A 24,208-nucleotide genomic window follows, 5' to 3' on the forward strand; every position below is an offset into this window, starting at 1 on the left:
GATTGGAATAATATTAGGAATCTCATTTTGAAGGAGATGCGATAAATAAATCTATGGTTTTCCAATTCAAAAGTTCCGTTTCAGAGAGAAAAATTAATCCACCTAGCGGTATTTGTGCCTCTCTCGTGTAAAAAATACTAAAAATATGAGTGAGTGTTTTTTTAGCGTGTTTTGCACAAAGAAAATAGTATTTTGGCCAAATCTTCTGATTCCATCGTCCATTTTTTGTCATAAATGTCCCCCATACACACGCCGTGAAATATTCGGGTTGGAAATTTACTCGACTTCAGTGGGCATAAATGTATCATCGTGTAAGTCCCATGATATGGGAATGCAAAAATGGGATCTCGAAAGTTTTTTTTATTCCCTTCTTTTATTTGCTAGGCACTAGCTAGGCAAGAAAATAGTATTTTGGCCAAATCTTCTGATTCCATCGTCCATTTTTTGTCATAAATGTCCCCCATACACACGCCGTGAAATATTCGGGTTGGAAATTTACTCGACTTCAGTGGGCATAAATGTATCATCGTGTAAGTCCCATGATATGGGAATGCAAAAATGGGATCTCGAAAGTTTTTTTTATTCCCTTCTTTTATTTGCTAGGCACTAGCTAGGCAAGAAAATAGTATTTTGGCCAAATCTTCTGATTCCATCGTCCATTTTTTGTCATAAATGTCCCCCATACACACGCCGTGAAATATTCGGGTTGGAAATTTACTCGACTTCAGTGGGCATAAATGTATCATCGTGTAAGTCCCATGATATGGGAATGCAAAAATGGGATCTCGAAAGTTTTTTTTATTCCCTTCTTTTATTTGCTAGGCACTCTGTGTTTCTTAACCGGTCCTGTCCTGTGAACTACTGTGGTATTCTGCTGTCTACAAGTAATCTATTCTTAGACATTTGTTTAAGGCTTGCTGACGTTTAATCATCTTTCTCTTGTACAGGAAAGAAACGCTCCGGGAGCGATTGTACGACAATTCGACGAATGCAATTTCCCCGAATAAATAACAACTCCCCAAATGTAACAATTCCCCGAATGCTTCTCTTTTCTTGTTGAGTGCAGCACAACGTGATGGGTAGCAGCGAGCGAGCAACGGCGTAGTAAGCTGAAGAACAGTCCAAGTTTCATATAGAATGTAGAGCCATAGACAATGCGCTGAAAGAAGGCAATGCTTTCTTATAATGAACGCATTTGGTCGGTATAAGGTAAAGTGAGAAGATAATCCTCTCTTTAAATGAAGTTTGCACGGTATGATAAATGCATTTGACCGGTTTAAAGCAAACGGAAAAGATAATGTCTTCTTAAAATGTACGCGTCTGCCTGGTATAAGACGACGGTAGGAGATAATGCCTTCTTTAGGTGATAGCATCGCCCAGTATTAGGGGAAAGGAAGCGATAATGCCTTCCTCAAATGGATAAATTTGCCAGGTATAAGGCAAAGAGGATAGATAATCCCTTCTTCAAATGAACTCGTTTGTCTGGAATAAAGTGAAAGAATGAGACAATGCCTTTTTAAATGATCGTATCTGCCCGGTGTAATGCGAATGGAGGAGATAATGTCTTCTTTGAATAAACCCGTCTATCCGATATAAGGCGTCTCGAGAGAGAACATCTGTCCGCAATAAGAAAAGGTAATTCGTTTACTAAAGGAGCACGCTTGCCAGATATAATAAAGGATAGATATGGAGCAATTATATGTTCCAAAACTGCTGCTATACTACACCACACTTATCTAAGAAAATGTCAATTTGTTTAATATAACATTCCGCCAAAGGTCATTCTGAAAAAGGTATAACCCATTAAATGTCATACCGCGTAATGCTTTTATGAGAAAATGGATTCGGCAAAATGTTTTTCGGTGAAATATTATACATTCAATGCATATTGCTTAAGAAGGGATCTTATATTTTTTTCCCTATTCTGGCGAAATTCGCCTATATCAAACAAAGAGATCACATCACATAACCCTTATTCTCATTCTCAACTCATTCATCTTTGCCTTATTTTGAGCTAAGCCTATTTCTGAAGAAAAGATCGCCATTGTTCGACTATTAAAAAAATTACCTTGGAAAACACTGTACTCTGATATCTTAATATTTTAACACAGATGTGTAGGGTCAAGAACATCTAATCTTACCAAAGGATTTTGTGCTGATAATCTCCAATAAGACACTCTTGAACGTATCTTTGAACGCATACAGTCGATTGCGGAAGTGTGTTTGGAAGAGGTACTTTATTTTCGGGGAATTATTACATTCGGGGAATTGTCGTACAATCCCGGAAGCGTTTCCCGATGAAAACAAATCATATCTCTTAACGGTACTTATTTCAGTCACAGTGATTGCTTTTCCGGCATACTTCCATTCAATTCCCGACATGAGGAATTTTAACTCAATCTATCAACATGTTAATCTCTCATTCTCTCTCGTAACGGTAGAAAATGCGACGTAAACAAAAATATAAACGAGCCACGGCAACGTGTTGCTAGATGGTATTATCCATAATAAGTTTTTTTTGTTTGAGAAGATATATTGACTTATTGAAATTCTATGCATACACTTTTAAGTTTTGAAATCGAAAGAGATATAAATAACATTCTAGTGTCAACGTGTAAGATAGTTTTCTCATTAACGATAAAGGATTATTGTCGAATTGATAAAGGCTCCTGGAGTTTTGACAGCACGGTGTCACTTGTTTTTTTTTTCTATTTGGGGAAGGGTCGTTTGACCGAAAGCCATTTCGCCGAAAGGGTCGTTTGACCGAAATGGTCATTATGCCGAAAGGATCATTTGTCCGAAAGAGTCGTTTGGCCGAAAGGGTCGTTTGAATGAGACGCCTCACTTCTCACTCCTCATTTCTCACTTTTTGCTGCACAAAGTAAGAAGCGCGAAGTGAGTAGTGAGACGTCACACTTCTCACTCCTCATTTATCACTTATCGTGATAAAAAGTGAGAAGCGCGAAGTGAGTAGTGACAAATAGTCACTTCACGCTTCTCACTTTTTACAGTGAGAAGTGAGAAATGAGGAATTAGAATTGAGACTCTTCTCACTCCTTATTTCTCACTTCTCAAATGACCTAAACGGCCCTTTCGGCCAAATGTCCTATTCGACCAAATGACCCTTTCGGCATGCAGACCCTTTCGGCCAAATTACCCGTTCGGCCAAACGACCCTTTCGGCCATATGACCCTGTCGACCAGATGGGTTTCAGCCTGATGGTTTGTTCGGCCTAGTGGCTTTCGGCCAAATGGCATTCGGCCGAACGGTATTCGGCCAAACTCCCCTAATAGGTGATTAGGCTGAAAGATCCGTTTGGCAGGAAAACCCATTTTGCCGAATGGGACATACGTTCGAATGCATTTTGCTGAACAGCTAATGTTGTGAAAAATGTCGACCCATTTGACCAAATGACCTACTTGGCCATAGAATCAGATAAGGCGAACGACGTTTTCAACCATATGCCCATTTGGGCAAAATGACATTATCAACAAAATGGCCCTGTCTGACAAATGACCATTTCGCCCAAACGGCTTTTTCGGCCAAATAATCAATTAGGCCAAACGATATTTTCGAGCGTATGTCCATTTCAACGATATTTTCGGCCGTATGCCCATTTCGACAAGATGGGTTGCAACAAAATTAAATAGTCGGTCAAACTACTTTCGGTCTAGTGGCCCTTACCGTCGTTTAGGCGAAAGCCAAATAACACATTAAACTGAAAGTCATCTAGCCAAATTCCATTTAGCCGAAACGGTTGATAGGCTGAAAATGGTTTGATCGAACACGTTATTTAGCCAAATGGGTCATTTGGCCGAAAATGCCATTTTGCTGACAATATTTTTTTGGCCGTAATATATTGGATTTCACCGAACAAATCATTGGGCCAAATTACCTCCCAATTAATTTTCGGCCGAATAACTCCTTCTTCTTCAAACGGTCCTTCCTCGTTTAAAAATTTAATTTCATCGAGAAATTTTTTGACGGGAAACAATGGGAAATCCTTTGGATTCTTCGACAATTCTTCATAGCTTTCACAAGAAGTTGATCAAAATATCCCACATGTGGGGTAACTGAGCAGCACACGCTCAGATTTCAAGTTTTCCGCTGAAAACTTCAAATATTTCGAGCAACTGTTTTAGAAATAAGTCGTGTAACAAATAAAGGACCAAGTCACTCAATACTAAGCACACCCATGCTCTTTTTACGGTTTTGAATCATTTTTTCTATTAATATACGAATAGTGTACCGTTTCGGAAAACACTTTCTTTCAAGAAATGGTGACACCATTACTATTTTAGTACTGGGTCATTCCATATGAAGTGATCGAGAAAAAATGCAAACGTGCAATCGACTTTCTTAGAATTAAATGAAATTTTGACCAATTGTTTATGTATGGGTTATACCCCAAAATCCAAAATTTCGTAGTGATTGGACCTCCCCACGATTAATACAACCATCCCCCTTTTCGGACAAATGTATGAAACCCATTATTTTGATTTGTTAATATCTCTGGAACTGTGAGGTCTATAATTAATCTAAAATAACCATTCGAAAGAAGATTTTTCAAGGAATTTATAAAATAAATATTTTGTGTAGTATTGTCAAATAAACAATTTTTAGGTTTTTGTTCGACAAATGCATTTTTTACCCAAAGAGTATATTTTTATTTCAAAAATAACCTCACCAACGTGTTCTTTGGCAATTTTTACATTGGAAACGCTTGAAACCCCGAGGTACTACGTTCCGATCTTGAGATACAGGATTTAAAAAATGAAAGTCAATTTTTTCACTGAGAACATTGAATATTTTATACACAATCGCATTGACACATACACAGCTCGGTTGGTTGCTTCCCCACTTTCCGCACCGCGTTTGAAATTTATATGTAGAATTTTTTTTTGCATTTTTGCTCCTAGCGGCTTTATTTTATCGTTAATTCAATCATCTGACTCAATACATTAGCATATAGTCTAAAAGATGCCGAAAGAGTTTGCTGAAGAATAAAGCCTGTCCACGTTAAATTTCGGACACTTAGACAATGTCTAATTGATTTGTAGCCATTTTATCAATTTGAACGAGAATGAAAACATGCTGAAAGCATCACGTAAAGCGGAGAGATTCATCTGTCGTGTAAATTGTGGTTTGGTGGATTGTGAAAATCAGGGAATCAATATTCGAGCAACGCCTAACAATATACCCTTTGTCGTCAACAGAGTTTGTTGCTGACAAACGCACCTAGCGACAAACCTTTATCAGAACCCCAACACAATATGACAAGAATCATTTACCTTGCATGCTCTGATATTTCCGAGAATACGATGCTAATATGGTAATCATTGTTGGATTCTCGAATATTTCCATAAAAGCAGAAACTATGATAGCATAAAACCGAAATTTGCTCTAGAAATAATGCAAAATAGCGGGATGAAAAGTTAGCAACAAGATTGTCTTCTTTTTTGTTGCTGACAAAAATTTTCGGATCTTTGTCATTATTATCTCCGACAAAAACAAAGCTTTGTCGTTGGTTCTCTTTTGTCGCTTGTTTCGCAAGCGCATTTCAGAAAAATTGATTCCCTGGTGAAAATTTAAAAAAATCGCATTGTATGATGGGTGTCCGAAATTTAACGTGGACAGGCTTTAAGTAATGCTGGAAATATTACAACGCTTTGAAGTTTGATTGTTGAAATCATATGCAAGAAATCAATGTTTCTGCCAGCACTATCTGGCGACCTGTGGTTGTTAGACGGCAAAACCATTTCTCTTTCCGGAATTTTCCTTTAAAAATTAATTTACAATGTACAAAAAATCACTACAATTTGTTCCTCAGCTCTAAAAGATTAAAATTTTTGAAATAATGCTCAATTGAATGATTGGTACACGTAGTTTGGCAGTGCTGGGAGAATAAACAATAAACTATTTTTCCACAATAACATAGTGAAAATCTACTTCCTTATGAACTACTTTATTTTTCCCTTTCTCGTACACTAAGCGTACTGAAAGCCTATATGTTCGCTCTGACAACAAACTTTTTATACCAGGCCCGGGGACCCATAGTGTTGAATACCAATCGATTCAGCTCGACAAATTGAGGTGATGTCTGTGTGTGTGTGCGCAGAATAGTTTCATCCACTTTTTAGGCACTTTCCCTTAACCGATTTGCTCACAACATGTTGCATTTACGGGAAATCCTGTCCCATTGTTTCCTATTTAAATTTAACTGGTTCGGACTATGGGCTCGAAACATATGGTCAAAATACTATTTTCAAAATGCACGAGAAATGCACCATTCCCGCAAGGTAATTAATCAGATTTTTTTAGATAATCATATCGTTTCTTCTGTCGTAATTGCCTCTCGTATGTTTTTCTTTTGCTGTTTTTAGGAAAATGTTTGTTTCTATTATTAGAACACGAGTCTTTCGGTTTACTTAATCTGACGTTATTTGAAAGAATAAAATAGTATAAAAAAGATATGAGCAGCATATGAGCCGAAAGCTTTTGAAATTAATTAATGATTTATAAAATCAAAAAAAAAACATCTTTCCATAGCAGGTGAAATACTATAGTACCTATGTGAGTAATAGTTTAACAGTACGCTATTTCTTCCAAAACTACTACGTTGCCGAGTACATTATTTTCTATTCAAAGTTACATGCTTTACAATTTCTTTTAAGAAAATAATATCTTTGCATTCTTGGCAACTCCATAAAACCACTCTAGCAAAAAGGGTGAAGGTTAGGTATGCATAACAAAATCTTATGTGATTGATATGTTTCATATGAATCATATAACATTCAAAACTCTATAACTCAAAAATGGCTCATAGTACCTTGGGGTTTCGAGTGTTTCTTATGCAAAATTCTCTGGAGAACACGATGCTGGGGTTATTTTCCAAATGGATATACTCATTGGCAGAAAAATACAATTTTATACTTAAAACGCAAAAACAATACAGTTGGCAACACTTTTACTAAAAATCAATATTCTTCTCAAAAAGTTTGAAGAATTCTCTTCAAAATGCATAAAAAGAAGTTATTTGTAGCTTCAAAACTGTCCGAAATATGAGTCGTTCAAAAATATGGTTTTTACAAATCGTCAAAAACGGGGGGTGCTCGCATTTGCCGGAGGTTGTCCAATCATCAAATAAATTTGGATTTTTACATATAATCGGTAGATGAACAAATCCACAAAATTTGATAAAAATCGGTGTAAGTCGATTACAAGTGGTTCGGTCACTTGGTATGGAATGACCCTACTGTCAGTAAAGACATTTTTAAAGGTACGAGCACCGGTGAGATTTTTCTAGTTTTTGAGCATACTTATTTAACATAACTGCAAAAATTAAAACGAGTTTTCAAACATTGCAATTAATTTGTTAACTATCAGGGTATTTTTCTCTGGTAAGCCTACATTCTTCTTCTTATTGGCATTACATCCCCACTCTGGGACAGAGCCGCCTCGCAGCTTAGTGTTCATTATGCACTTCCACAGTTATTAACTGCGAGGTTTCTAAATAAGCCAAGTTACTATTTTTGCATCCGTATATCATGAGGCTAACACGATGATACTTTTATGCCCAGGGAAGTCGAGACCATTTCCAATCCGAAAATTGCCTAGACCGGCGCCGCGAATCGAACCCAGCCACCATCAGCATGGTCTTGCTTTGTAGCCGCGCGTCTTACCGCAAGGCTAAGGAGGGCCCCAAAAGCCTACATTAGCCCGACTCAAATTTCCGCCAGTATGAAAATGTTTATTTCAGGAACTTTTGGTACCACTTATATTTTTTTAATAAATCTTACAGATCAGATTGTAAGCAAGACTATAGAAATATGTAACAGAAGCATTCTCAAGTTTTTCAGAGTATTGCCCATAATTTATGACCGGAGGTGTACATAGAATGACCATAAATGTAAAAGCATAGTACGATTGTCAACAGTCTAGTGGCACGTAGCATATAAACTGTGCAGAATACTCAACTAACAATAATTATGCATCATTTGTATGCTCCTCGGTCATCCCGAATGACGTGACGTGCAAAAGCAATTAGCGAAACAAATTCGTAACAACGCACCTATTTGTATTACTACCATCATCGCTCGTGGTCGCACCCACTGGCCACTTGCTGTGTAGTACCACAAGAAATTAGTAGTACACGTGCGTTTCTTGATGTGAACAAGGATGCAACGGGAAACCAACCGCAATGGACGGGGTGCTTTAGTAGTTGTTGATGTAAGCAGCTAATTAAAACAAATAAATGTTGGATAATGGTTTGTATTTATTCCCTTCAGTTGTGCGCGTTTCGCTTGTTGCTGCACCCACTTGAAGTGCACATAAAGTCATTAGACGCATCGATGCTTTTCGAGGTGGTGCAAAAGAAGTCGTTAGATTGGTGTTCCAGTTGCCCACCATCATCTGTTCATATATGAAGCAATGCCGCATCCCGATAGTGTTCCGATAATGGCGACCTGTGTGGCTCAAGTGGGTTTATTGATCTACTGCGAGGAAATTTATTGCGCTTTCTGAGTGATATTAGTGTTTTATTGCCAGCTGCAAAGCGAAAACATGTCACACAGATTTAATGGTTTTTAATATGAGAAGTAACACCGGTTGAGGTTGAGGGGGCTTCGCGTCTATTTCTGAGCCGCTTCAGCAAGCAACCGATTTCATCTTGAATTCACGGGAGTTACATTTAATAATCATCGTAAATTTGAAACAATCACGCTGCCAAATTGAGAAATCTCGCTTAACTTTTCAAAAGGTCCTAAGTAACATTTTTTTCATGAATTAATTTGAATAGCGCAATCAACAGAACAACATGAAAGCTTTTGATTGCAATACTCAAATTAATTCATGAAAAAAATGTTACTTAGGACCTTTTGAAAAGTTAAGCGAGAAATTACCAACAAAACAAACCATTTGGAAGGATTATGACCTTCTGACCTCCTTTGAATACAGTAACGGAAAAAAGAAATGTATAATAGGGTTAAGGCAGGCATTTTCGTCTTTTCGTCATAGTCTGGAAAACCAACAAAAGAGACACTTTTTCTCCAAACTCAGTCGCTCCAAATCATAAGCTCAGGAGAGTTATAGCAAATATACGCATCTACGATTATGGACGGAAATACCTGCCGCGTCCCTACACCCTTCACTGATATCGAAGCAGATAGCAAATCACCAAACCAGGAAAGTCCTAAGACTTTATTACATCAGCGCTTTCATTGATGCTGGCTTCATGCAGAACTTCGATGCATTCCAACACTGAAATTCGTAGCTCATAACTGCTGTTCCGAGTTCCAAGTTCTTCATGGTTTGTATGGTAATCGATATTATTGTAACGGTATAACTGGAGCCACTATATACAGTTATTAAATCGGTCACCCAGTACAAAGAACAGGACAGTGACCGTCAATCATTCTTGAGCCGCATACTTTCTTCTTTGCACATCAGATCACCGTCCGTGGGGTTTCTCTTCATAATGGATTTCACGTTTTTCATTGAACGAGCACGAGTTTTATTGGTGAAATGTTCGAAACGCGAGTCATAAAAATATGAATAGGTATGTTTTTGAAAGGAGGTCACCCAAAACAGGATGCCAACATTACCGAAAGTGATCCATTTTCGGCGATTATTTGATCGCATCTAAAACTAATTCACTGATCACTTTTAGTTTTCTCACCGCATTAGAATATTTACTAAATTGCAGTTAAAAGTCTTCAAGAAATTCCCTATTGAATGGAACTACCGAGCTTCTCTTGCTACATGAAGCGTTTGAACTTGACTTTATCCGCGGAGTAACTGACCCACAGCATCCGATTTCCATTGAACGATACCTCCGCTCCGTTTGGCACGCGATTTGTGGCGCTGTTGATCGCGAAGACTTGCGGACTCACGGTAGATTCCTGTTTTTTTCATATCCTCTACTACACTGCCTCTTTCTTTAATGAGAACGTGCGGCTTAAGATCGGCGCCTTCGGAGACGTAGCACCTTTGTTTATGATCTGCCAGCCATCATCATTGCCTGCCTACACCATGTCTCCGGGTTGCAGAGTCCATTCGCGATCATTATCCGGTCGGTCGTCATCATAAGCGACGGTGGTGCACCGTGGCCGGGAAGATGATAATGATTTTCAAAAGCAGAGTAAATAAAGGGTCCAGGAAGAGGCTCTAGAGGGCCTAGCTAGCCATTGTTTGCTAGCCATTGGTTCCGAGTAGCTGATTTCTGTTTAATAATTTTACGCTGTTTGGTTATCTACAGCGGGTACCGCACCGCGTCTTCTCAAGTACGGCGATGCGTAAGGCACATGCCTCCAAACCCACACGGTGGGTACTTGGCTGGACTTTCTATCTAAAGCTAAAAAAAGTATAGATTTACAAAACAATAAACAGCTTATTAATCTCTTTTGTTCCAAAAATGTTTTAAATTAAGATGCACTTTAAATTTAAAACTCTCCTGAGTCGTCCGAAATCTAACTTGGTAACAGTTGACGATAACTGGATATTGCTCAGAATAGAGATCTTTCAAATCGGCTCTTTCCACCATTCGGGTACACAGCACAGAACCCATCGCATCTAGCATTTGAAAACTCTCACATATTTTGTTGTTATGAAAGAAATGTAATTAACCATTATTAGTATCATCATTTGATGCGACCCCAGTCCACTGAAATGTTTTCGAATTATTAAGTTTTTCAAATTTTGTGAAACAAATATTAAATTTATTTTATGTCACCCCCCCCCCCCCTTCAAATTTCAAAAAATATGGAGGGGCAAAAAAAAAATTTTTTTGGATTTTTTTTTTAAATTTTGGGCATTATGTATCACTGTTTTTATTTTGGCACGAAATATATCGTTTATAGACCATTCATTTGTCGCCAGGAGTATTTAAAGTGAAAATACGAGCATATATCTCTATCGGCATAAATATTCTATATATCCTATCAGGTCACGGATATTAAAGGGACTCTTGCTTACAAATTTCACCTTAGATCCCTTGCAATATGTGGTAGACCCACGTTCGACTACTTCAAAGTTTGAGGGGCTGTTCTCGATGACACCACATGGTCCTGCTGACGTTGATGGTGAGACGTCCGAAAGAAGCATACAGTCAGCTCGTTGAGCCCACTCCGCAGAAAAGAGCGTTGCAGTACTGATATAGCGTTTCGTGATCATTAGCCAAATCGGAGTCGTCTAGGTGTTTCACAAAAATAAACTGTCAAACAGCTCAAGGTATGGCACACGATCAATCGTACCTACCAAGATCTCATCGGGTAAAAATGGTAACCTGGCTTAGAAACCTCGTAGTTAATAACTGTGGAAGTGCTTAATGAACACTAAGCTGCGAGGCGGCTCTGTCCCAGTGTAGGGATGTAATGCCAATAAGAAGAAGAAGAAGAAGAGACTCCGCTTAGGGCGAGTCCATTTATTATTTCTGAAAAGAAAGCAATCGAACCAGCGCATCTACTTCCTACACCTGAACTGGGTATTTTACCTTATGCGACCTAACCAAACTGTCACGCTACGAACTGAACCTCCAAAGATCCCGGTAAGACGTCACCCATGCCCAACAAGCGATACAACTTATGCTGTACGATATTTTCTCATCATCGGAGATTCCACCCGTTTTCGCAAGAGGCGCGACTAGTATGGAAGAGACAACGCAAATACGCAAGACGCCACATTCATTTGCGCCACGTAACACTAATAGGAGATCGTCAGTTGCGTTGTAGCAAAAATTCCGCTTGAGGCCCTTCCTAAATATTTTAACAACAGCCACTACACCTGACGGTATAATTGCAATATTTCCATTATCAGGCGACAGGTGGTGATGCTGTGTGTTTGTATCAATGTAATATTGCATATACACTAGTGACATCTGCTGTTCGATATCGTAAGCTTTCAATGTTCCTTCCACACACACGAGGTGGAGAACAGTCTTGAAGAAATTGAAAGTATACAGCTAGAATTTAGTATGGAGGCACAATGAAATCTCTTTTATTGTTTAGAACTGTAAAACAAGACGTGGGAACAATAAATCTAATAAATATTTGTTGCTTTTTGACCTAGGTTTCTATTGATGCGATGCGTAGTTAATGAGAACGGATGATTTGTCCATACAAGGAAATTCATTTTACTTTAAATGTTGTGGCGCCATCTCGTTCAAACAGCACCTTTGTCTTTGCCCTATTGACGATGCGGCGACCGATCTAGCTAGCCATGTACCCGGGTGGCTTACACAATAGGGTTGGGGGTATTCCGCAAACTACGTGTACACGTTTTGCCTTTCTCGTACAACTAAGTTGTACCGAAAGGCTATCATTTCACTCCAAATTCGAACTTTTGATAGAAGTCTCGGAGACCCATAGTGTTATATTATACCATTCGACTCAGCTCGATGAGCTGAACAAATGTCTGTCTGTCCGTGTGTGCGTGTGTGTGTGTGTATGTGTGTGTGTGTGTGTGCACAAAATGCCATAAAAAACATTAGCCAAATTTTCACATAGAAACTCTTAACCGATTTTCTTGCAACAAGTTGCATCCGACAGAGACTAAAACGCTGTTGATCACTATTGAATTTCATAATAATTGCGAATTGCAAAATATAGATAAAATTAAAATAGTGATGAGACATAATCACATAGAACAATAATGTGTTATGAAAAATGCCTTGCACCTTTGAATGTTTTTAAAGTTTATCAGTTGCTTGCTCCCATTACGAGATTCATCGTACTATAAAGATGTTCATGTTGCGCGCATTTAGGCGTAAGTATGCTCTTCGTTCAGTTTCATAGTACTATGAAATTGTCCGAAAGTCAAAATTCGAACATAGGAAATTCGAGAAACTTTCGGCAGCGTCATCTGTCGTCTACTAGTGTAAACTTTCTATCATAAAATTAGACGGTGTAACTGTTTTGCCCTTCTTGTACATCATCGAGGTGTAAGCGTTGTAGCCTTTACGCTTATTACTTTTTTGCGCGAGAAAGGCACCATCACCGCTAGGTGGATTAATCTGGGTTTTTAATTTTAATCCCGCTCAACCGAAATGGTTATTGAACGTCGGGACGATTGTCCATTTGTCGTGATTCCTCGACCTAGGGGCCGTCCACAAAGTACGTCACGTCTCTAGGGGGGAGGGGGGGTTCAGAGCAGCGTGACGATCCATTCAAAAATTTTAGAGGTTTATTACAAAAAGTGTGACGAAGGGGGGACGGGGGGGGGGGTTGAAAATCACCGATTTTTGCGTGACGTACTTTATGGATCTTCCCCTATGGTCGGCAAAAAACTTTCCTCCGAGGCGTCCCCACTCCACAAAAAAGATTGGTTGGATAGGCGACTCACCGATTAGCTGCAGTAATTTGACGATGTGCTGCTGTGGTGTCTGCGCTCCTGGTATGTTGCGCGGTAGGGTGGGACTAGATGCCGGTTTAGTCGCGCTTCCACGTGGATGTAGACTTTCGCGGGGGGGGGGGGTCGTCGGCTGAGTCTGACCACGTTGTGGCTTTTGATGACCACTGCAATGGGATAGCGGCGTGTTGGCGGGCCGCTGGCTTCTGATGGCTGCAAGAAGCCGCACTCTTCGCGTCGAAAAGCAGGAAGCGTCGCTAGCAAAGTAGATATAGCCGTAGGCTATTCACAAGCATTTAGCACATTCACATATTTTCTTAACAAGCAGATTAAGCACTTTACCTGTCGCTTCTTCTTGAACGCACACACTTTGTACAGACTAACAAAGAAACAATGAACAGATTAAAATTAAGAAATATAGCCACGTCACTGAACTCACATTCAACGGTTATTCGACTCGGACAAGCTCGCGACACTTCTACACTAATCTGCAGCTCGAACGAGAGTGAAGTGCAACCTTGACCCTCAGATTAGGGAAGGTGACTTCGGCCGAACTAAACGGAAGTTCGATTTTCCCGTGATCATCTTCGAAATAGTTCGGTAGTGCAAAAGTTTAAAGTTGAATGCTCGCTCAGTTTCGGTTTTGATCGTGAATCTTTTCCCATCTTTCTTAAAGATAACAAATGACCCTGACCTTCGCGAATGCTCTCCTGTATTATGGCCGTCCTCGCGAGCTTTCCCTAATGAGTTTTTCGTCTAATTTATGGTGCAGAATCTACTACCTCATTGGCTTTCGTGTCGTACCAGTTGATAAGGTTCTACTCAACAGCGAACTTTGACCAATGCTTATGAATTAATCATTCACTAACTACCTATTCAATAACATATTATTCAAATCTATAATTATTTATTTAGGACGATGGAGCGTAGCAAAAATGTTTTATTAAGGAAGAATTCTAAAGAAATTTCAGGAAGCATTCTAGGTGAAATTTAAATAGTGTACTGTAAAAAAATATTATGCAGTATTCCGATAGGAATTTTAGTAGAAATTTCAAGAAAAAAATCCGGGTAGAATTACTAAAGGAATTTTAGGAAGAATTTCAGTTAAGAAAATTATTTTGAGCCTTTTAGTGGAATGTCTTCACTTGTCATAAGACGAGTTTGTACAATCCCATTTAATTCCCCCGCTTAATTGTACCTTGACAGATACAGTAAGGTCGCCTTCAGTGTCTCGTACTTGACTCGACTTAAGTGTAGACGACCTTACTGTTGAGGTCGACATACGTATCTGTCGAGGTACAATTTAGTGGTGGAATTAAATGGGATTGTACAAGCTCGTATTATAACAAGTGAAGAATTTCAGATTAAACTTTGGTCGGAACTCCAGGAAAAAATCAGAAAGGAATTCCAGGAAATATTCCGAATGTTTTGTGTCAGGAATTATTTCTTGATGAATTTCAGAAAGCAACTCTGAGAAGAATTTCGCTAGGATTCCCAGGAAGAAATTCCAGCAAAAAATCTAATGAGAACCCCAGAATGATTACTGAGAGGAATTTTTGATAGAATGTCAGGAAGGATGATGGAAAAAATCCCTCCTTAGCAGTGCGGTAAGATGCACGGTCGAATAGCAAGTCGAATAGCTTATTGATAACAAATTTTGTTATCCGGTTATCTAATATTTCGATAACTAAACTTGTTATCGTTTTGGTTAAATTAACAGCCAACATAACAAAAATGATAACAGAATTTTGTTCCTAAAATAACTACATGAAAACTAATTAAGTTATCACTGAGACCAAGTTAATAACATATTCTGTTATACATGTTATTTAACCAAATAACAAAATTAGTTACCATTTAGTTATCAGTCAACACTGCTTTACCGACCAAAATAGTGAAATCTGCTTTACCGACTTCCCCATGCATTGAAAAAAATGCATTCTCACCGGGACTCGAACTCGAGTCGGACGTGTGTAAGGCGTCGTTGCTAGGCACCCATCCACTTAAACTTGCTTGAGAAGCATGAATGAAGAGTGCTACGCTTTCTACACTTTTGCATTTACAGAAAAGTGTTTATATTCAGATCGTGAAGCAAAGCTCATCGCATGTAAACAACAGTCAGCTTAACGAAGTGCATAGTAGTGAACGTAAGACGTTTGGATTGTGTGATTGTTGTTAAAAGCAAACGGTTAGGCCGGAAGACAAGGCAGCTTCTAGGCTGCGGCGGAAATCCGGAAGATACGTTGTTTACATCGCCAGCTGTCACTGGAAGTTGTTGTTGGCATAAACGAATACATTGACTCCACCAGTTCTGCACCGTGCGCTATATTTTACCCTCAGGGTACAGGTTCGAACCAAATATTCGATAAGCTTCTGTGGAAGGAAAAGGATCATCTAACAGTTTTACATTTGATAGATAACGTAAGTATGGAGCTATCTTTTCCCCCAGTGGAAGAAGTTGTCGAAGTTGTGTGCGTTGTCGAATACTTACAGCTCCCCGGTAGCCTAAACATGAAGCCAACAATGCAATGAACGAGTTATTCTACAAGGCAGAGATAATGCATCGAAAAAGAACGGAAGGGTGATAGGCTGTGCTTACGGATTACAACCTGATAAAAATAACCTGGAAATCTCCGATTAGCATGCCCTTATCACTATAAAGACACACGGTATAGAGGTACCTATTTGATTTTTCCTTCCGCCTACACCGAAAAACGGCCAGTGACGCAGTGAACGGTAGCGATTGCTTTGAGTAGTGCAAGAGACAGAAGTCCACCAAGACAAGCAACATCAGGATTACTTCAGTAGTCAGGACTTCTCAAGCTCGATACAGCACTTCCAACTGCCGAATTAATTATTATTTGTATGTATTATCCAACGATTTTTTTTAAATTTAGTTGTCGCATAGGAATTTTACGATTAATAGATAATTATTTCATTTTGACTTACCAAAAGTGTAACATGTGAGTGCTATTCGTTTAAAACTACTCAAGGCAGTGTCGCAAAAAGAAAACTTTATTGCAAAATTAGCCGTAATTTAACTAGTTTAATTTTATGTCAGTTTTAGTTTCATAAGTAATGCCATTATGCTCAGATTACTAGCAGCCAGAATTGCATACAAAGTAGCCACCTTTGACAAAAAATAATATTTTAGAGTTTTTAGTGGAATAACAAGTTACTACTATTCCATTTTATCCCTCAATTCGATTGTATCTTTACAGATACTTATAAACTGAGGTCATTTATGCGGATAATTTTTATCGCTTTCTCTGTGTATATCAATTTCCACAACTATTGGTTAGATAGCTAAATATAGAAAAGGATTGTCTTTCTTTTGTAATATCTTTATACATTGCGGGATTAATCGCTACTAGTTTTGCAAGTACGCATTATTTTGCAGATATATGACTTAAAAAATATTTCCTGAGCTACAATTTCGTCAAATCTGGCATTACTTGCCTCTCATAAAATGTGCATTAATGTATGAGATAATAAAAAAAGTATAAATTTAATTACTGTAGGAGAAAAGTAGTCTTCTAGGCATTTATAATCTCAATGCTTATAACATATTGGATTATTGTCTGTTTATTTATTTATTTATTGACATAATAAGGACGGAGTAGCCTGTGCAGTGCATAGAAGTCTTCTCCATTCAACTCGGTCCATGGCTACACGTCGCCAACCACGGAATCTGCGAAGAGCCGCACTCGACCTACACCTAGTCGATCCACTTTGCTCCTGTGCACCTCCTTCTTGTTCCTGTCAGATCATTGTCGAGAACCATTTCGAGTTACTGTCCGACAGTCTTCCGATTTGTCTTATATCAATTTTTCAAAGCGGCCCCATGGTTATTAACGGGGAGGGTCATTTGGCAAACCCATTCGGCCGAAAGCCATTGCGAAACCCATTCGGCCGAAAGCCATTGGCCAGCCACTAGGCCGAACAGACCATAGGCCGAAACCCATCTGGCCGAAAGTCATTTGGCCGAAAGGGTCGTTTGGCCGAAAGGGTCATGGCCGAAAGTCATTATGCCGAAAGGGTCGTTTGGCCGTATGGGTCGTGGACGAATGGGTTGTTTGACCGAATGGGTTGTTTGGCCAAGGGTCTTTGCCGAATGGGTCATTGTGCCGAAAAGGTCGTTTGACCGAATGGGTCGTTTGCCGAATGGGTCATTTGGTTTGGCCGAAAGGGTGGTTTGGTCGAAATGGTCGTTTGGCCGAATGGGTCGTTTGGCCGAATGGGTCATTTGGCCGAAAGGGCCGTTTTCCCGAAAGAGTCGTGCCGAAAACGTCATTAGGCCGAAAGGGTCATTTGGCCGAAAGGGTCGTTTAGCCAAAATGATCACTTAGCCGAAATGATCATTTGGCCAAAAGGGTCATTCGGCCGAAAGGGTAATTTGGTCGAAAGGGTCGTTTGGCGAAAGGGTCATTTGCTGAATAGGACATTTAGCTGAATAGTTTTTTGAAAAGTGAGAATTAGCAATGAAAGAGACGTCTTACTTCTCACTCTTCATTTTTCTTTTCTCACTGTAAAAGTAGAAGCGCGAAATGAGTAGTGAGATGTCTCACTACTCACTTTGCGCTTCTCACTTTAACACAGAAAGTGATAAATGGGAGTTATAAGTGAGACGTCTCACTCCTCCTCATTTATCACTTCTCTCTGTCAACGTGAGAAGCCAAAGTAGTAGTGAGGACACTACCTTCGCGCTTCTCACTTTTTACAGCATGAAGTGATAAATGAGGAGTGAAATGCGTCTCACTTCTCCCTCATTTATCACTTCTCGATATAAAAAGTAAGTAGTGCGAAGTGGGAGAGAGACGTCTTACTACCCTTTTTCATCGAGAAGTGATAAGTGAGGAGTGAGTAAGCGATCTCTTCATTCATAACTTCACGCTGTAAAATGTGAGAAGCGTGAAGTGATTAGTGATACGTTTCACTACTCACTTTGCGCTTCTCATTTTTTCAGCGAAGTGATAAATGAGGAGTTAGAGTGAGACGTCTCACTTCTCACTCCTCATTCTCGCTTCTCGATGTAAAGAGTAGTGGGAACTAGGTGAGAAACGTCTCACTACCCACTTCCTTTTCTCACTTTTCACAGTGAAGCGAGAAATGAGAGTGAAGTGAGACGTCTTCCCTCATTTTCACTTCTCGCTGTAAAAATGAAGTTCTTTTTTTTTAACTAATTTTATTTGCTAATTATCTAATACATGCATTCATCTCTTAGACTAGGTGTTCCGTGTTTTCTTAACACTATCATCCTTATTTGCTATGTTACGCTTTTAGTTATTATTAATACATTTCAATTGCCTCTGCAGTTAGAATTTGTTCCTCTGGTTGAATTGAAGATTGTAGGAATTACAGTGTTTTCAACTTAAACTAAACTTAACCTATTTTATACTAAGTAAAGGAGTTAATCGTTGCAATAGAAGATGCAACGATTTTTTCTAAAATTGAAATTATTTTGTTGGACATTTGTTGCAATGTCTCAATATTAGAAATTCTATGAAGTTCATTGGTACTATACCACAGGCAACTTCAGAATCATTTTCAAAATTTTATTTTGAATCCTCTGGAGTGCCTTCTTTCTGGTGGTCTAAAAATTTGTTTGTAAATCAAAAGTTTGTTCTTAAGACAAAGTTTTGATTTTCTGTTTATAAGTGATATAGGCACTTAATATATTTGTTACATTTGGCTTGAAGGCCTTCAATGTTTTTTAAAAGTTAATTTTGATCTAGCAGAAGTCCTAAATATTTAGCTTCTAGACCAATTATGGAACCCCATTCATAGTGACAATATGTCTGCTAGAAGGTTTCAAATAAGAAGCTCTCGCTTATGTGGGAAAATTATAAGCTGAGTTTTGGAAGCATTCGGGAAATTTTCCATTTTGCAAGTAAGTGGAGAAAATATCCATTTTTTTGCAATCTACTACAAATGGCACGTGTCATCTGCAAACAAAGATTTTGACACCCTTTGGTAAATCAGGTAAGTCAAGTAAAATTTTACAATATGGCCCCAGTATGCTGCCTTGGGGACTCCTTACAGGTAATCTATCAGATTTAGTTCTGATGTTTCTGCAGCACAATCTGATAAATAATTTTGGATCAGTTTATAGTATTACAGAGGAAAATTAAAATTCATCAATTTTACAATCAAACCTTCATCCAAACACTGTCAAATGCTTTCTCATATCAGAAGAAACACTATCGAATATCCTTCAGATTTGTTGAACCGAATTAAGTTCGTACTCTTAATAACTGATAGTGGTTGAATGCCCTGGCGAAAACCAAATTGCTCATCACAAAAATAGAATTGTCATTAATATGAACCATCATTCTATTAATAATCTTTTCAAACAGTTTGCTTATTGAAGAAAGCAAACTGATTGGCATAACTAGAAGCCTCAGCTGGATTTTGTCCGGCTTCAAAATTGGAACAACTTTGGCGTTTTCCAGTTATCTGGAAAGTATGACAATGAAAAATATTTGTGAAATAAATTAACCAAAAAGGATAAAGAGCTCTCAGGAAGTTTTTGATAAGTATGTAAAATACTATCATCACCCGGGGCTTTCTATTTTTAAATTTTCTAGTAATCTCACTTCATCCAAATTGGTTCCCAACGGGTAAAACATTCTCTTGATTGAGAATGTCTTCGAACTCCGTGTTACCTGATCCTCAATTGGACTAGTGAGACCTAGACTAAAATTATGGGCACTCTCGAACTGCTGAGCAAGTTTTTGAGCCTTTTCGCCATTTGATTAAATTTTATTCCTCTTTAAGCGCTGGAATTGGCTTTTGAGGTTTGAATTTTGTTAATTTCAAAGGGTTTCGAACTGGGATCCAACTTCGAGACATATTCTCAAAGTTGGTATTTCTCAGAGCTGAAACGTTTTTTAATTTAATTTTCAAATCTCAAAATAATTTCAACGCGGGATCGCGAGTTCTTTGGTATTGCCTTCTTCTCACATTTTTAAGACGGATCAGTAGCTGAAGATCGTTGTCAATAATAATGAAGTTGAATTTAACTTCACATTTCGGAATTGCAATGCCACTGGCTTCAACAATTAAATTTGTCAAAGATACGATAGCATTATCATATCACTTTTGGTATCGAAAGGAATGTCAACATGAAAAGTCCTATCGATATACGTTTTATATAAATCCCAATCAGCCCTATGATAATTAAAAGTAGAGCTGATTGGATTATAAATGGCTTCTTGTGAAATTTCAAACATCACAGGAAGGTGATCAGAGTCAAAGTCAGCATGGGTTACCAATTGGCCACACAGCTGACTTAATCCGTTAAAACTAAATCAATTGTAGAAGATTTCGACTGGAAGAAAACAAGTTGGTCCATTGGGATATTGAATAGTATAATATCCGCAGAACAATCTTCAAATAAAATTTTACCATTAATTGCTTTGGGCATTATTCCATGAACGGTGTTTGGCATTGAAGTCACCAATTGAGAATTTTGATTTGTTGCGAGTCAGAATTTGAAGATCAGCTTTCAACAAATTCTTTTGCTGCCCATTGTAGAAAAGGCAAATAGGCTGCAATGAAGGAAAATGAAAATTTGTTTCAACAGAAACTCCCAAGTTTCAAACTTTGGTTTCAAACGAAGAAAATAATTTATGTTTGATACGTCTATGATGACAATGGCGACCCCACCACAGGCGCTGTCAAGACGATCATTTCTGTAGATAAAATAATTTGGATCTCTTTTAATGGAGAGTCCTGGTTTTAAATACGTTTCAGTTATAATGGCAATATGCATTATGAACTGAAAGGAAGTTGAATAATTCATCTTCTACCCTTTGAGAAGCGGGCATTCCATTAGAACTTTCACATTATTTGGATCCATTGAAGGAGTCCGATAACAATTTTTGTGTGTACTTTATACCAACCTGAACAGCTTCAGGAATGGTATTTGCTTTGAACATTGCATCAATCATGTGATGCAATTGTTCGATAAAAAATCAAATCGAAGCAGTCATGCTACCTGAATCGCAACATGACCGTTATTTTCCGTTGGGACATGGGTATAAACCTCTTTTGAGAAGAGAAATTTGGTCTACCAGCAGCGATGTTTGCATGCTAGGTACATTGGAAAATTGGAATTTACTGAGGTGCTTAGTACCCGTTGACGAGCGCAAAATTTGTTTGTGAATTGTGGTGGGTATGAATTGCTCGACCGGTAACCGGTTTCGAAATTTGAGCGTTTGAAAATTTCTACCTCGAATCTGGGATCCGATTGGAATTTCCGTCTCAATTTTGCACGGAATTCAAAACTTTTGCGTGAAGGGCATTCCAGAAATTAGTTATGATTGCCCCACAATTTGCACATTAAATTTATTGAATCTTCTCTCACAGGACATGCGTCCTTGGCGTGAGAGGTTCCACCACAAATCATGCATTTAGCATCCATGTGACAATGTTTGGTTCCATGACCCCACTTTTGGCACTTACGGCACTGGGTAGGTTTTGAAGTTTCCCAGCTGCGGAAATGTTCCATGTAACACGGACATGGGACATAATCAGGCCTTTTCAAACTTTTCATATTATTTGTTCACTTTGTTAAAATAACTAAAAATTCTTGAAATGCCCTCTGGGAAGTTCAGAATGGGATTTCTTTTTCATCTTAATTACTTGGACTGGTGAAAATCCAAGTAATTGAGAATTTCAATTTAATCTCATCCAGTGATTTGTCATCACTGGGAGACCTTCAGACGACTTTGAACAATCGCTCAGTTTTGTCGTCGTAGTGAAAGAATTTATGGCGCTTCTCAGTTAAATAGTGAAGAAGACGTTTGCGATCGTCAAATATCCCGGCAAAACGCGCAGTCACCCTTCCTAGCAATCTGAAATGAAACCTTGATCCCTGAAGGTTACTCAAAATCTCATTCCGGAAGCCAGAAAACTCGGCACAGATACCACAATTGGCGGAATCCTTTGCTTTTTCGCATGAATCACCTGGGCTAGAGGTAGATTCATTGCTCAATTTCATCATTGAATCAAATCGAACTGATTGCTCAGTTCGATTGGAGAAGAATTATTTATATTAGAGTTAGAAGGAATATCTGAATTCTCCAGCTTCCTTCTATTTTTCCGCGCTTGGGCAGGACGGTCTTGAAACTTGTTTCTTTGAAGGAAGTGAGAATTCAGAGACTTCCTTCCTCTTGTTTTGTTAATACTCATTGCTGAGCGTGGAGACGTGACCTTCTAAGAGGTTTTTCCCAGAACGTGTCCCTGCAGGTTACCACCGCTTGTCGGAATTTTACTTCCGCAAACGGTCCAACGTAAAACGAAGGCACGGGTCCTTGCAAAGATCGTAACGGATCAGTGGGTCAAATAGCGCTAAGAAGCACCGTTGAAATTAAAATAGCTTCGGGTAATTAAAACTTCCTTCCGCAAAGAGAGAAAGAACCGCACAGCCTAAAAAGTGAGAATGAAAGTGAGTAGTGAGACGTCTCACTTCTCACTCCTCATTTCTCCTTCTCACTATGAAAGTGAGTAGGGGACGTCTCACTACACTTTTCACAATGAAAGTGAGAAATGAGAAAAGAAAGTGGGAAGTGAGACGTCTTCTCTTTCTTCATTTTCTCTTCTCACTGTAAAAGTTAAAAGCGCGACGTGAGTAGTTAGACGTCTCACTTTTCCTTTGTGTTTCTCCAGAGAAGTGAGAGTGGAGAAGTGAGTCGTCTGCGAAGTTTGAGTGCGACGTCTCACTCTCATTTCGCGCTTCTCACTTTTACAGTGTGAAGAGAAATTTCGGCCAAACATCCTTTCGGCCAAATGACCCTTTTGGCCGAACGATCTTTCGGCCAACGACCCTTTCTTAAATGATCCATTCGGCCAAATGCCCATTCGGCCAAACGACCCTTTCGGCCAAACGACCCTTTCGGCCAAACGCCCATTCAAACGACCTATTCAAAACGACCTATTCGACCAGACCCATTCGACCACGCCCATTCGCCAAACGCCCAATCAGCCAAACGATCCGTTCGGCCACGACCCTTTCGGCAAATGACCCATTCGGTCAAACGCCCATTCGGCCTGCATTGTACCGGGCAAACGACCCATTCGGCCAAATGACTTTCGGCCTAATGAACCTTTCAGCCAAACGACCCTTTCGGCCAAATGACTCCTTCTGCCAAATGACTTTCGGCCTAGTGGTCTGTTCGGCCAAATGGTATATTCGACCAAACAACTTTCGGCCTAGTAGCATTCGGCCAAATGGCTTTCGGCCGAATGGGTTTTGGCCAAATGACCCTTCCCCGTTATTAACTAAAGGTTGCTTATTTTCAACACCAATGCTTGGAATAGAGAAATAAGAAGGTTCATGATTCCAACAACCAGACAAGAAAATTACCTTTTTCTAATACACCTGATTCTGTTTACACGGATTTTTTACACGCCTGTAAAAAATCCCATTCAAAACAAAGTTGCTCCATTTTGCATGATTTGTCGAGAAATCTAAACTTTTTACACGGATTTTCAAATTTTGAACTGAAAACTTTTTTGAACGCCCTTTCGGCCATTTTCATCTAATTATGGTTTTGTTTTTATTTCTTTACGTGTATTTCACTAAATATATTTCAAATCTATCCGATGAAAACCATGAGTAATAATTTAGTATTCACGCAAAAGAATCTTGTACGATTGAAACACCATTTCGATTGTTACTAACAACGCGAACATTGTTGTTTTAATCCCAGATTTTGTTTCAACACTGATTCACTGCTTTATTGAATCAATATTATTGTTGTTTCAATCCACATCGCATGATTGAAACAACATTAGTATCGTTTTTCGACAATCATTTCATAATAAAGAAAAACTGCACAAACTAGCAATACGTAACTTCTAG

General features: G+C 38.9%; 1 protein-coding gene across 1 annotated transcript in view; it reads right to left on the reverse strand.

The window, feature by feature from the left end:
- Positions 1–9,772, reverse strand: part of LOC134223854 (uncharacterized) — a 132,665-nt gene extending 122,893 nt beyond the window's left edge. The window contains exon 1 of the mRNA XM_062703073.1: positions 9,603–9,772. Coding sequence (XP_062559057.1) covers positions 9,603–9,616 — 14 coding nt within the window. The 5' untranslated portion in view covers positions 9,617–9,772. The remainder of the gene's footprint in view (positions 1–9,602) is intronic.
- Positions 9,773–24,208: the final 14,436 nt, after the last annotated feature.

This window comes from Armigeres subalbatus, chromosome 1 (assembly GCF_024139115.2).
Source record: "Armigeres subalbatus isolate Guangzhou_Male chromosome 1, GZ_Asu_2, whole genome shotgun sequence".
Lineage (NCBI taxonomy): Eukaryota > Metazoa > Arthropoda > Insecta > Diptera > Culicidae > Armigeres > Armigeres subalbatus.